Below are 12,031 nucleotides of genomic sequence, written 5' to 3' on the forward strand. Positions count from 1 at the left end.
GGCGCTCTGCACCAGGCCGGCGGGCTCCGGGACGCCGCCGCTGCCAACGAGTAAGACCAACGAGTAAGATGCTTGTTTCGCCCTGAGCGGTGGTGGGGTGTAAGTGAAAGCAAACGGGCGTACGGCCGCTCGTAGGAGAGCCTCCTTTTCTGGTGCTAAACCAGCAGGGTAGCTAACCGCCTTCCCCTGCGGCCTGCCAGCCTCGGGAGGTTTCTGCGCCCTGTGGTGGCGCCCAGACCGTAAAAGTTTATCTGCCCGCTGGATCGGGGAGCGCCCGTCTGAAGTTCAGGTCCCTCCGGTTGTCACTAAATAGGCAAGAAGAGCTTAGAAATGCTCGTGGCCACCTCTCTGAACAGCTGCTACGTAAGCCAAGAAAGCAAAAGGTCATCACCACGTAAACAAGGGTTTCTGTTCAAACGTACTGCGTAGTAAGGAAACTAAAAGTAAAGGTCTGGTAGGAATGGGTCTGCGTGGGATGTGTTTATATTCATAGGCTATGCTACGAGCTTGGCACTTCTTTCCTGTTTATGTCATCGTAATACGTTAGCTGCTGTGATGCTTGACCAAACTTAAGGAGAGCTATCGTTACATTTGTCTTAATATAAAGAAGCTTTGCGAGTTGCCTGATGGAAATGAGTGTAGCAAGTTACTTTTTTTAATGAGGTGCAAAATCTGGTTTTGAACTGTAGATGTTCCCCCTCGTCTTTTGAAATGTTTGGATTATGAGGGTCAAAAAGCGTCCCATTTTACAGAAAGAGAGAAAGACTTGCAAGATCTGAATATCTGCTTCAGGCAACAGTGTCGAGAAGCTGCAGAAAACTACGACAGCCCTGTTGTGTTAAATTTAGTTACAATGCTTCTTGCCCCATAGGTTTGCAAGCAAGGCAATACATGGACCTGGGTTTGGATGCTGCAGTGCATTCGACATGCAGAAGTATTTGAACCCCTTCTGTCCCTGACCAAAGTCAAAACATGAATGCAGATTTCAAAGAGAGATATCTTGTGCAAAATGCTGTTTGTAAATAGAAGCTCTCTGATTCAGTGAGTAGGATTCCCATCCCAAATTAGAGATGCAGGTGCTTAAACAGCAAAGTTCCATGGGACCGTATGTAGGAGTGAGCAGACTTGTTGACAGCTGTTGAAAAGATCACTTGAAGAGTAGTTGAATACAGACTTCTGGCTTCTAATGTTAGCTTCTTAAATGCCAAGGCAAATAAAAGCTTGGTTGTTCCATTAAGAAAGCCTTTGCTGCATAGATTGATAAAAGCTTGATTGAACAACAAATCGCTTTTTATTATAATTTTTTTTTGGCGCATTATTTTAAGTGTATTTGAGATGTACTTTAGCATCAGTTTCTAGATTCAGTGTCCTGCAGCTCTGATTTCAGAAGGTGTCGGGAGACCTCTTAGGCCACCTCTTTCAGCCAGCTGCTTCCCCTGCAAATGGTTAAGGTTAGTTAAGGTGTATAGGATGCAGCTGTCTTTTTCAGATTCTAGCTGGAACAGGGTGTGCAAATTTTCTTTGCTTTGATAAAATGGTCATGTTTACTTACGAAGTCAATGATGGGGAACAGACCTGTAATTTCTGCATGCCACCTTTCTGAGTGCGAACATGTTTTAAACACGTTCTGATAACGATACTGGTGTTACAAGCATCAGTAAGAATGCGTCTGGGAATAATATTCTTGTTGCTGATTTGAATGTATTGTTCTTTCGGCAAAGCAATGCAAATACAGATAAGGTGGTACAAAGTTTGAAGTACCCTGATTAAAGCATCTGTACCGGTTGTATTAGACTTTATGATTGAAAGCTGAAACACGTATCTTTTTCACATATCCAAATATTACTGTTTAAAGTATTTTTCCAGTAACACCTGCTGTTAATGGTCGAGTTGAATGTTACCTGCCTTCTTGGTTTCTTAGGATGTCTTAACATTAATACCTCTTCAACTTTTGCTCAGCTTTCACTTGTCTGTCATCCCTTTGGGCATTCTCGTGTTTGACCTTCCTGTACACTTCTTTGAAGAGCTCTTCAATCCTAAGTAATGTTTCCTCACGTATTAGTTTCTGCAGGCTGCTGTTTGGCTGTGTCAGTCTGTGCAGGGAGTCAGGCTTCTTTCAAATGTGGCTGCCCATCCTTCTACTTCCCCCTGCCTGCCCTCCCTCCCCACCCTGCACCTTCCCTCTGGCAGAGAAGTATGTGCCTGAAATTATTCAAAAGTATTACCTGTATAGCAAACTGATATTTTTTTCATTTGTACTTATGTTAAGAACTCTGTATTTCTTTCTTAAATATTTTGCTTTTAATTTCATGTGTCTGTCTCTTCTGTGATGTTTTCATTTGGACATTCTGAATAGAAGCAAGTCTTTAGCAACTAATTATAGTAGCTCCTTGAATCATACAAGGTATTACTGTAAAATACTAGGAAGGGGGAAAACTGCATCTAGTTTATGGTCTTGTAAGGTAGACTTGGGTTTCCAAACTGTGCAGATAAATCTGCACAATAGACTGGAAACGTGTTGAATTACACTGCTGGTTGGAAGTGGTGCAACTCATAAAGAGAGTTGGCTTTGCTGTAGCAAATTTCAGTAGTGGTGTATCTTCTTAATGTGCTCCCAGTCCTCTTTGTCCTCCTGTTTTCTATAACCACAACAGTATTTGCTGTTGAGGATATCATTGGCACAAGCATCCAAGGGGTATTTGGTACTCTCTGAAAGGACCTGAAAGTTGCTGCTTTCTCTTCAGCTGTTGGCTCCTTGTCTGGAGAATTTAGCTTAATAAAAGTATCCATGAGGGAGAAGAAACAAAGGCAGGCTAACATGAAGCATTAGGAGATCTTCTAAGACTTTTTTTACAAAGAGGTCTCAAACCAAAAATAGGAAGTGGAGGCAGTGAAGACTGGAGGAGGTAAGGTCTTGGGGAAATAATGTTAAACTGTGTTAGACACAATTCAGTTGGTAGGTCAGGTGGACACATGAACAAATAATACTTTCATGTATGGCCTCAGGTATCTCTTACTCTGCCACTTTGTCTCTAGGGAGTCATCCCTCCCTACTGCTTTAAAGGTAACTATTGCGAGAGGCTGGCTGTTGCTATGTCTGTTTACTATGTCTTCTGCTTCGCTGGCTTGCTCATAGACAAATATTATCTCTGTAGCAGCATATTTGAAGAGCTCAGCTAACAAGCTATCTTAATGTTCATCTGAGATAGGAAGGTGTCTGTAAACCATTTTCAGTGACACAGAATTGAAGCACAGAGAAGAACAGCTCTTGCGAGGAGTCTGGCAAAGCGAGGAGCAAAAGGCATTATCTCATGAGTTTCAGCATCACAGCAGCAAAAACTGTTAAGTGTTAACTATAACTCTAGTTTCTTTAACTTAAAATGTCTTAAAGCTTTCTGCTTCTTAATGGCTGCATTTAGTATAATAACTTCTTTCAATTTGCTTTTTGCACTAGATTATCTCAGAAAGTTAAAATTGTATGGCTAAGATCGCTAATTAACAGCGGTGTCGGATATAATTATGATAATCCTCTTTATGCCGTTTCCTAGATGTAGTGGCACCACAGGGAAGCACCAAGCTGCTAGCCATCAAGGCACCAGCTGAATTTCCTAAAATGTTGTCTTCTAGCTCTCTCCTAGTATCTGCAAACAAAGGTGAGAGCATATCTAGTACTAACTTCGAGGAAGCTTCAAAACCTTCTGCTGAAGACATAAGGATGTTCATGTCAAGAAAAACTGTGGTTGCATTTCCTCAGCGAGTAGTTGTTTCTTCCCTTGAGGAAGAAAACCTCACTACACCTGCAACAGAAGGAGGCTTGAGGAAAGACTTGGTTGAGGAAGAAACTTCGTCTTCGTCCAGCTCAGATTCAGATTCTAGCTCAGATTCTGAGGAAGAAAATGTTGGTCATGATTCAGAAGTTGCCATTAAAACCAAAGTTGAATTTCCTAGACAAGAGTCCATCTTTTCTGAGAACACAGCGGTAAAGGCATCGATGCTAGCAAAAGAGAACTTGTCCCAGAAATCCCACAAAAAATATGTAGCTAAGAAGAAGCCACGCAAAACTGAAACTGATGTGTCTCCTATCAAGCAGGTCGCATTTTCTAAAACATCAGTCAGCCATGAAACATCAAAATCCAAAGCAAGAGACCCCAAAGTAAAATCAACTCCAAAAACAGCAGATCGGCAGAAGCTGGTCTTAGAACCACGCATGGTTGAAAGCCAAGACCTGACCGATGCCACTCATAAATCTGATTATTTGGAGGAAAAATCCATTGGAACCCAAGTAGCAACTATTCAGCTGAAAGCTTCATCAGTGACTCAGGAAGACAAAAAGCAAAAACTGGTATCCAGAGGAGAAGAAAAAAAGGTGAAGGAGTCACAGGAGTCAGAAGCAGAAGTAACGGCTCCTAAACTAGAAGAAGAGACTTCTGAAAGCACGATGGTGGTGATGGGCTCTACAGCAAAAGAGGAGACCATTCAGGAAGCAGGAGTCCAGCCTGGAGAAAGAAGCACGATAGAGGGTACACCTTTAAATTGTTTGAACCGTATTGATTCATCTGGGCTAGGGTTTAACTTTTTTAAAAGGGTTTCCAAATCTTCTCTGTTCGTGATTCTCTGATCTTTATACTGAAGCTAACCGTGTAGCTGTGACTTTCTGGAAGATAAATTCTTGTTCATGGCTAATTGTTACAAGAGCTCAGTAATACTTAATTTCCAGTTACGCTGTGAAAGGAAGTGGTCTTCATTTCACTGTATTTATAGTTTCATAAACCAGTTACTTATAAAATGAAAACAAGATTGTTTCCACTGTGAGAAAAATCATGGGTTTTATATGACAAAACTTGTTTTCCCTCTTTTCTCGGAAGGATTCGGTAGCTGCCTTTCTTCTGAGCCAAATTTGATGCTATCTGATTTTTGCATAAATCCTGTTGTCTTTCTCTCTCTCTCTTTTTTTTTTAAGTCTTGCAGTGTTTCTGATTTCAGTAGACTTCAAGAAATCATAGTGTAATGCCAGAAACAGGTATTGATTCTGAGATTGGTAGGTTGTAAGCGAGTCATGTTGAAGTAGCAGAGTTGACCTTATAACCCAGTTTTTGTAGTGAGTTGGGGAGGAGACAGTGATATGTTTTAGGAAAGAGCATTGTGTACCATGTAATCATCTCCCTAGCTATACTTCCCTATCTAACTTACCCTTCTTATTTACTACCAGTCCTGTTAACTTACCTACTGATCTCATTCTGTGTATTTCAATAGCAAATGCTCCTCTGTCCTGATCTGTGGTGGCTTACCATTCTTGCCTTTCAACTTAGGCAGCATACCATTCTTAAGACCCCCCCCTACTGGTTGCTGCTTTGAATTAAAGAATTTGCCTCCTTGGAAGTAAAAGCAGCGTAATTGTAAAGCTGCTTGGATATCATCCTTCAAGTGATACCGTTGCAGAAAAGGCCCTGGGGGTCCGGGTGGACAGCAAGTTGAACACAAGCCAGCTATGTGCCCTTGCAGCAAAGACCATCAATGGTAACCTGGGCTGCATTAGGAGTGTTGCGAGCAGGCTGAGGGAGGTGATCCTTCCCTGGTGCTGTGTTCAGTTCTGGGCTCTGGAGAGAGTCCAGCGAAGTGCCACTAAGATGATGAAGAGACTGGAGTATCTCTCCTGTGAAAGGCTGAGAGAGCTGGGACTGTTCAGCCCGGAGAAGAGAAAGCTCAGGGGGGATCTCATCAACGTATGTAAATACCTGAAGGGTGAGTGCAAAGACGACAGAAGTAAGACTCTTTTCAGTGGTACCCAGTGACAGGACAAGAGGCAGTGGGTACAAACTGAAATACAGGGGTTTGCCTGAACCTCAAGAAATGCTTTTTTTTTACTGTGAGGGTGATGGAGCACTGGCACAGGTTGCCCAGAGAGGTGGTGGAGTCTCCATCCTTGGAGACATTCAAAAGCTGTCTGAGTATGGTCCTGGGCAGCCTGCTCTAGCTGACCCTGCTTCTGCATTTGGGGTTGGACCAGATGACCTCCAGAGGTATCTTCCAACCTCAACCATTCTGTGACTGTGAAGTGTCTAACCAGGTTAAGTGACAAATAATTGCTTTTGTACATCAGTTTCCAGGATACAGTGCTGAGTAAAAGACCTGCCTTCTGTTTTAAGGGGTTAGTTGGCTCATAATTTGATCTGTTTTATGAGTTGGAAGCTAAGCTTACCTTCCTCCCCGACCGCAACTCAAATGGTAAAATGCAGCACTGTTTGCAAGTGACATTTTCATTTACTTGTTCTTCCTTGCAGTCAGCAGCAGAAGCTTTCTTTAAAAAAAAAAAAAATTTGGGAAAGGCTATTTGTGGTTATCTACAGATAATGCTTTTTCTCCCCATTCATCCACAGTGGACTTCTAGATGCTCAAGCATTATTTTTTTTTCCACATTGAAGCTGATATGAAGACCCCAAAAATGAGCACAGTTAACTTCAAGTATGAGAGGGAGGACTTGGTCCTAAAATGTGCTAATGATTCAAGGTGAACATTATTACACATCGAAGATCTGTGAAACAGCCTCCCCTACTCCAACGCTGTAAATCCACAATAAGGTTAAGACCATGTGACAAACTTTTCCTGCAGATCTGTATCGATGAGGCAATAGTACCACTGTGCCTCAGACCCATCGTTATCATAACCACACGAGCAAAACCCGTTTGGGTAGGACCTGGCTTTGCTGAAAACGGCACGTTTGCTGTTGAGCTCCTCTTGCTCTGTGGAGGTGGTAAGGCTGTGTGACAGCAGGGAAGTTTGTTGGGTACATGCTGCACCCCTGCTAGAGGACTCTGCTGCAGTGGCTGTAGGAGAAGTGGGGGTTAGTACAGGCAAGTTCACACCCGTTACTGCTGGTGAAGTGTCTTTAGGTGCCAGGGGGTAGCAAAGAGTCAAACCTAGCTACACCATGTTCAACAGCGTCACTGGTATCTCCAGGTGTACCTTGCTCTCTCTTCCTTTTGAGGCCTTCTTTGAGAACAGCTACTGCTTTTCCATGTTTAATGTTCATGGTTAATGATAATACCTTCTGTAATCTGTACTTCTGTCCTGTTCCTGTGTTCTTTTGTTCATCTGCAAACTGCAGCAGGCACACTGAAGATGTAAAAGCAATTTTTCCCATTACAAACCTGGATGTTAAGGTGATGTCATCCGCTTTGTAGAGCAGGCATGCTAAGCAGTCAGCAAAAACTGCTGACTTTAACTGCTAAGTAAGTAGCAAAATAGTAGCATGGTAACTCAGAAGTATACCTCTGATTCATTTTGGAAGAACATCATGTGAAATGCTCGCTGTTTAAGAGAGAAAGCATAGATGAAGTCTGAAGCATGGAGAGGATGAACTCAGATAAATTTTTCCTTCGAGAAGCTGAGTACAGTGTATTTGGGCAGGAAAAATGACACTCCATCTGCTTTTCTTCCTGAGCATCTGTCTCTTAATTTGGAACAACTGTCTCTTGCAGGTTGAACATACACTTGCCTACACTTGCCTGTTCTTGGGGCTATTTGCAGCAAAGACCGCATCATCTGGTTCTTACATTTGTAGCGTTGTCTCCTATGAGCTGTCTCAGTAGGAACTGAGCAGTAGGCACAGGGATATTTCCTTTTATAGGTTGTGTGTGTTGTTTTGCTGAAACCATGGCTTACTACATTGTGTTTTATAAGCAAGTCTTGCTAAATGTTATGGATACGTGCTCTTAAACTGATAGCATTACATTGCAATAATTATGTTATAGTTAAAGGGAAATTCTGGTGTTCAGCTGCTTGAGTTTTGTATTTTTACTGTAGATGGTTGTATTACAAAAAGCAGCTTAATACGATCTAACCTAAACCACTACATACAAATTTATATGACAAAGCTTTTCGCTAGATTCTACTCTGTCTTTCCTATTGTTAAAACTCTGGGTATGTGAGAATAAATTAATATTAGGAGTAAAGCTTTATTTCTTGCAGTTTCCTTGGTTGTAAAATCAGCCCGTAACAGGAACCTTTTATGTAAATGGTACTGTCTAAATTTGCATAATATTCTAAAAGTGTAGGAATTAATGTCGGCTTTAATATGAACTAAGGAGTTTGGAATAACTTTATTAGGTTATTCTTTTAGGAAGAAGAGCTGATACAAAGTTTAGAAGATTATATTTAGAAGGGCAATTTACATCAAAGGCTCTTGATATATTACTGTTCAGTATAACCACATTTGAAATTGAACTGTGGAGATCTCAGTAATTCCATCACTTCTCCCCATGGAAAAAATTCAATTTGTAAAGTAGTTCTAATAGCTGTATCTCGTGGTCTGACATGATGATATATCATTTGTACTGGTTCTTCGCCTCTCCTGGCTTGCTAAGAATGTCACCTACTGTTCTGGCTGGAGTGAAAACCAAGGCAACTATGAAAAAGCCAGGAAATGCAGACATATGCCTTCAAAATAGAAATGAAATGTTCTGCCCTATCTTCCCCCAGCATTAGGTGGTAGTTTGGATTTGGAAACCTGTGCTGTATTAGATGACTTGTACTGATTCCTGTTCACCTACTGCATACTAATGTGCTGCTTTAGGATCAGACAAGGTACCGGCAGAACTTAGTAAACTTATCCTTTTGTTATAGTTGCTGACTTTTTTTTTTTTTTTTTTAAATGTTGACTGGATGAGGGATCTGACAGTATATGAAGGTTGGCTCAGTAAATAAGAATATTGCCCTCTGGTGTGGCATCCTTATAGTCACCAGTTACTGTTTGTTTTCACAGAGACCACAGCAGCTGCTGAGCCTGCTCCAGAAGAATTCGATAATTCTACCTACAAGAACCTTCAGCATCATGAATATAACACTTATACCTTTGTTGATTCTGTTGCGGTTCTCTCAAAATTCAGGCAGCCTCAGCCATCTTCTGGAAGACTATCACCAAGGCACTGAAAAGAACCGCATTTAAAACAAATGCCCAGGCAGAATGATAAATTGTTCTATTTAGCACTGTTGCTTCATCTGTGTTATAAATCAGATAATAAATAAATGCATGATAACTTACGCTTGTGCTTTTGAACGGCTCTTCTTGGTTCTTGGAGTCCCTCGCTTCTTGAGGGACATGAATGAGCTGCAAATGAACCATCACTGAATAAAAATAACTTTTCTACCTCTCAGTATATATTATTTGGTGACAATGTAAAAAAATCCTGGCATTTCAATGTCTCCAAACTTTTGATACTGACCATTCTTTCAGTACCGTGTCAAAGAACATAATGGCCCTTGTGCGTGTGTCTGTTCAATATGTGCCATGATTTTAGTAGGTGGTGTTATCACTGTAATGCAGCGGGCTGTTCTCCTTGCACGCAAACATGTTCCCAGCACTGAAGAGGTTATGTTTACTCTGGATTTGAAGTTAAAATCATTGGCTGGAAACAGCATAAGAAGTATTTGTCTCCTGTGGCAAGAGTGTATGTTTTGTGTTAGTAGAGGAATGTAAGTTTATGTAATGTGATTGAAACACCTCAAAACCTCTGCTGTTGTAAAGGGAGAACATACAGCTTCATTTAATCTTCTGCTGGGGGTTCTAGCATCCAGGTTCTGCAGTAATTGAAATAATTTAAAATGTAAGGGAATCTCAGTGGGCAGTTCCTAATGAAGTATACTACATTGATTAAACTCTGAGAAATAATGTATTTCTAGGGGTAGGATCATTTGAATGTTACTTTTAAATGTGATGAAAGTAGCACTATGGTAAAATCAGCTCCTGGTACTAATTGTTCAGTGGGACTACGTTTCAGTTCCCACTTCCCCCCCCCCCCCCCCCCCAAACCAAAATTGCTGCCGCCCCCCCCCCAAAAGTTAAGATTGCTGTCCAGCTTCACTCTCACTCTGCAGAAAATGTGAGAAATGAGGCACTTCTCAATATATGTTATCAGTGGTTACAGTTGGTCTCAGTAAATTTTGTATTTCCATCCTATTAGTAACAGTCTTCTGTCCTCTGGGAAAACTGCCTTGATGACCACCAGCTGTTGTGGGTTTAGTTCCATTTTGGCTTCTTGTTCATTTGGGGTTTTTCAGTGTTAATTGGTCTTTGAGCAGTTGTACTTGCAATAGCGCCAGCATTTTCCATCACCTGTCTGTATTCTTTCAAGCAACAGAATATGCAAGATCAAAGGGAAAACGGAGTCAGCTTTAGTGGTCTATCTGGATATTGGATGCAAATCCCTGGGTGCAATTAGTAGAACAGCTATTTTATACTCCAACTTGGCAAAAATGTGGTAAGAAGGATCAAGAGGCCTACATCAATCTGCAGTGTAGAATTTTAAGTTGGGAACTTCTGGCAAGCAATTTTATTGTCCTGTAAAAACTAAAAAGCATATTACTGACTAACTATGAAATTTAAAAATCAGCAAATGTATAAATCCATGTGCTTAGGAATAAAGATCAGAAAGTCACTTTGAGACACCAGTGGTACCACATACACTGTTCTTGTAAAAAGGGAAGAAATTTGCTGTTAACATTAAAAACATGAAAGAATAAGGAAAAGGGTCTTCCTTTATTAAGGGCCCTCTGGAGGGTCCTGTAAAGCTGCTGTGTTTTGTTATTAGCTGAGACTCCATGTAGTAACCTGAACCCTGTAGCTTAGATCTGTGTTGGTGCTGAACTGTGTTCCTAACCGTTTTGTGATAACGGAAGGAGGCTGCGAATTATCAGATAGAATCTAAACAGTAAAAGTTAAATGTAGTCCATTAACGTGCTTATGTATATACTAAATCTACCCACAGTAGTTGTGATTGCTAGCTGTTTGGAGTCAGACTTGTTCACCTAGTGCCCTTTTCATTTCTAAGGAGGGTTGGTGTTATAAACACCGACTTAATCAGCTAAGGAGGAGTGGGTTGAAACAGAAGTGTGTCTTGCTTTCAGTCAGCTCCTACGCTCTCCTTAGCTGCATGTCTAGCTAAGGAGATTCTAATCTGTATTTGGGCTAGGCGTTTTGCTACCCTTGTTTCACGATTACAGCAAAAATTAATGGTTAATGCCCTGCCTATCCGTGTAATCCCGTCTCTCTGTCTTCCGGTGATCTTTTCTGCACCTCTAAAATCAAGCTGGAAGTCAAGTAACTTCATAACTCTTCTGGTACCTATGGTGCGTGTCTTACGTCTGTTCTGTTCAGTGAACCAGTCTGCGCCGGGAAGGGCAGATAATGTGAGGAAGGGCACCAGGACTTTTTCCCACTGTTGTGTTTTCCTGGACTTCAATGAAAAAGGCTTCATTTTTTTGTTCTTGGCTATTATCAGATGTTATTGTGTTTGAGTCATATGCTAGCGTTTAAATTTCAAGCAGGATGTGATACAATGTGCTCAAATTCTGTAATGTTAGTAATTTTGTCTTGCTGTGCTAGGCACTTGTAAGATAGAGTCAGGGACCTTGTTTTAAAGAATATATAATCCAGGATATTAACGTAATTCCTGGAAAACCTCAAATGTGAAAGAAAGAAATTCAGTCTCGGCTTAGTTTTTGTGAAAACCAGCTCTTCAGAACTAGCATAAACTTCAGAAGTGAGGTTTCCAGTGTAAGTAGCATGTTAGTGTGGGAGTACATAAAAATCTGGAAAGTGGAATCCACTAACTTCTCATTAAAAAGATGAAACAACTACTTTCCTTGTCAAAGGGAGTGGTTTTCAAACTTCAAATCCTTTGGGTTTGGTTTTTTTTTAGTGTAGCAAACTTAAGTTTCCTGCTAATAAAGTTGCTTTTCATAATTTCCTTCCACTTTAGATCCTTCAAAAGTAACTTATGAACCCAGACAGTTCTGGACAGCAGTCGAAAACCCACTAATCTAGGTCCAGAAGTAGTAATGCAAGCAGAGTTTGTGGTGATCACTTTAGTTATTACAAACTGTGCTGGTTTTGGCTGGGATAGAGTTCATTTTCTTCATGGTAGCTCGTATGGGGCTATGTTCTGGATTTGTGCTGAAAACAGTGTTGATAATACAGGGATGTTTTCGTTACTGCTGAGCAGCGCTGACACAGAGTCAAGGCCTTTTCTGCTTC

General features: G+C 41.1%; 1 protein-coding gene across 1 annotated transcript; it reads left to right on the plus strand.

Moving 5' to 3' along the window:
• The first annotated feature begins 3,478 nt into the window (after window positions 1-3,478).
• On the plus strand, window positions 3,479-9,142 carry NDUFV3 (NADH:ubiquinone oxidoreductase subunit V3). The gene is made up of 2 exons (XM_009283006.2): window positions 3,479-4,520; window positions 8,762-9,142. The coding sequence occupies exons 1-2, from the start codon at window positions 3,614-3,616 to the stop codon at window positions 8,926-8,928; spliced, it is 1,074 nt and encodes a 357-aa protein (XP_009281281.1). The 5' UTR covers window positions 3,479-3,613; the 3' UTR covers window positions 8,929-9,142.
• Window positions 9,143-12,031: the final 2,889 nt, after the last annotated feature.

The sequence above is a fragment of the Aptenodytes forsteri genome, unplaced genomic scaffold (genome assembly GCF_000699145.1).
Source record: "Aptenodytes forsteri isolate BGI_AS27 unplaced genomic scaffold, ASM69914v1 Scaffold2, whole genome shotgun sequence".
Classification (NCBI taxonomy): Eukaryota; Metazoa; Chordata; class Aves; order Sphenisciformes; family Spheniscidae; genus Aptenodytes; species Aptenodytes forsteri.

Bases quoted from the DNA above. Each gene is read 5' to 3' on its own strand.
- NDUFV3 (XM_009283006.2), top strand. From the start codon at position 3,614: ATGTTGTCTTCTAGCTCTCTCCTAGTATCTGCAAACAAAGGTGAGAGC. The intron at 4,521-8,761 runs GTACACCTTTAA...TTGTTTTCACAG, and splicing joins AGAAAGAAGCACGATAGAGG to AGACCACAGCAGCTGCTGAG.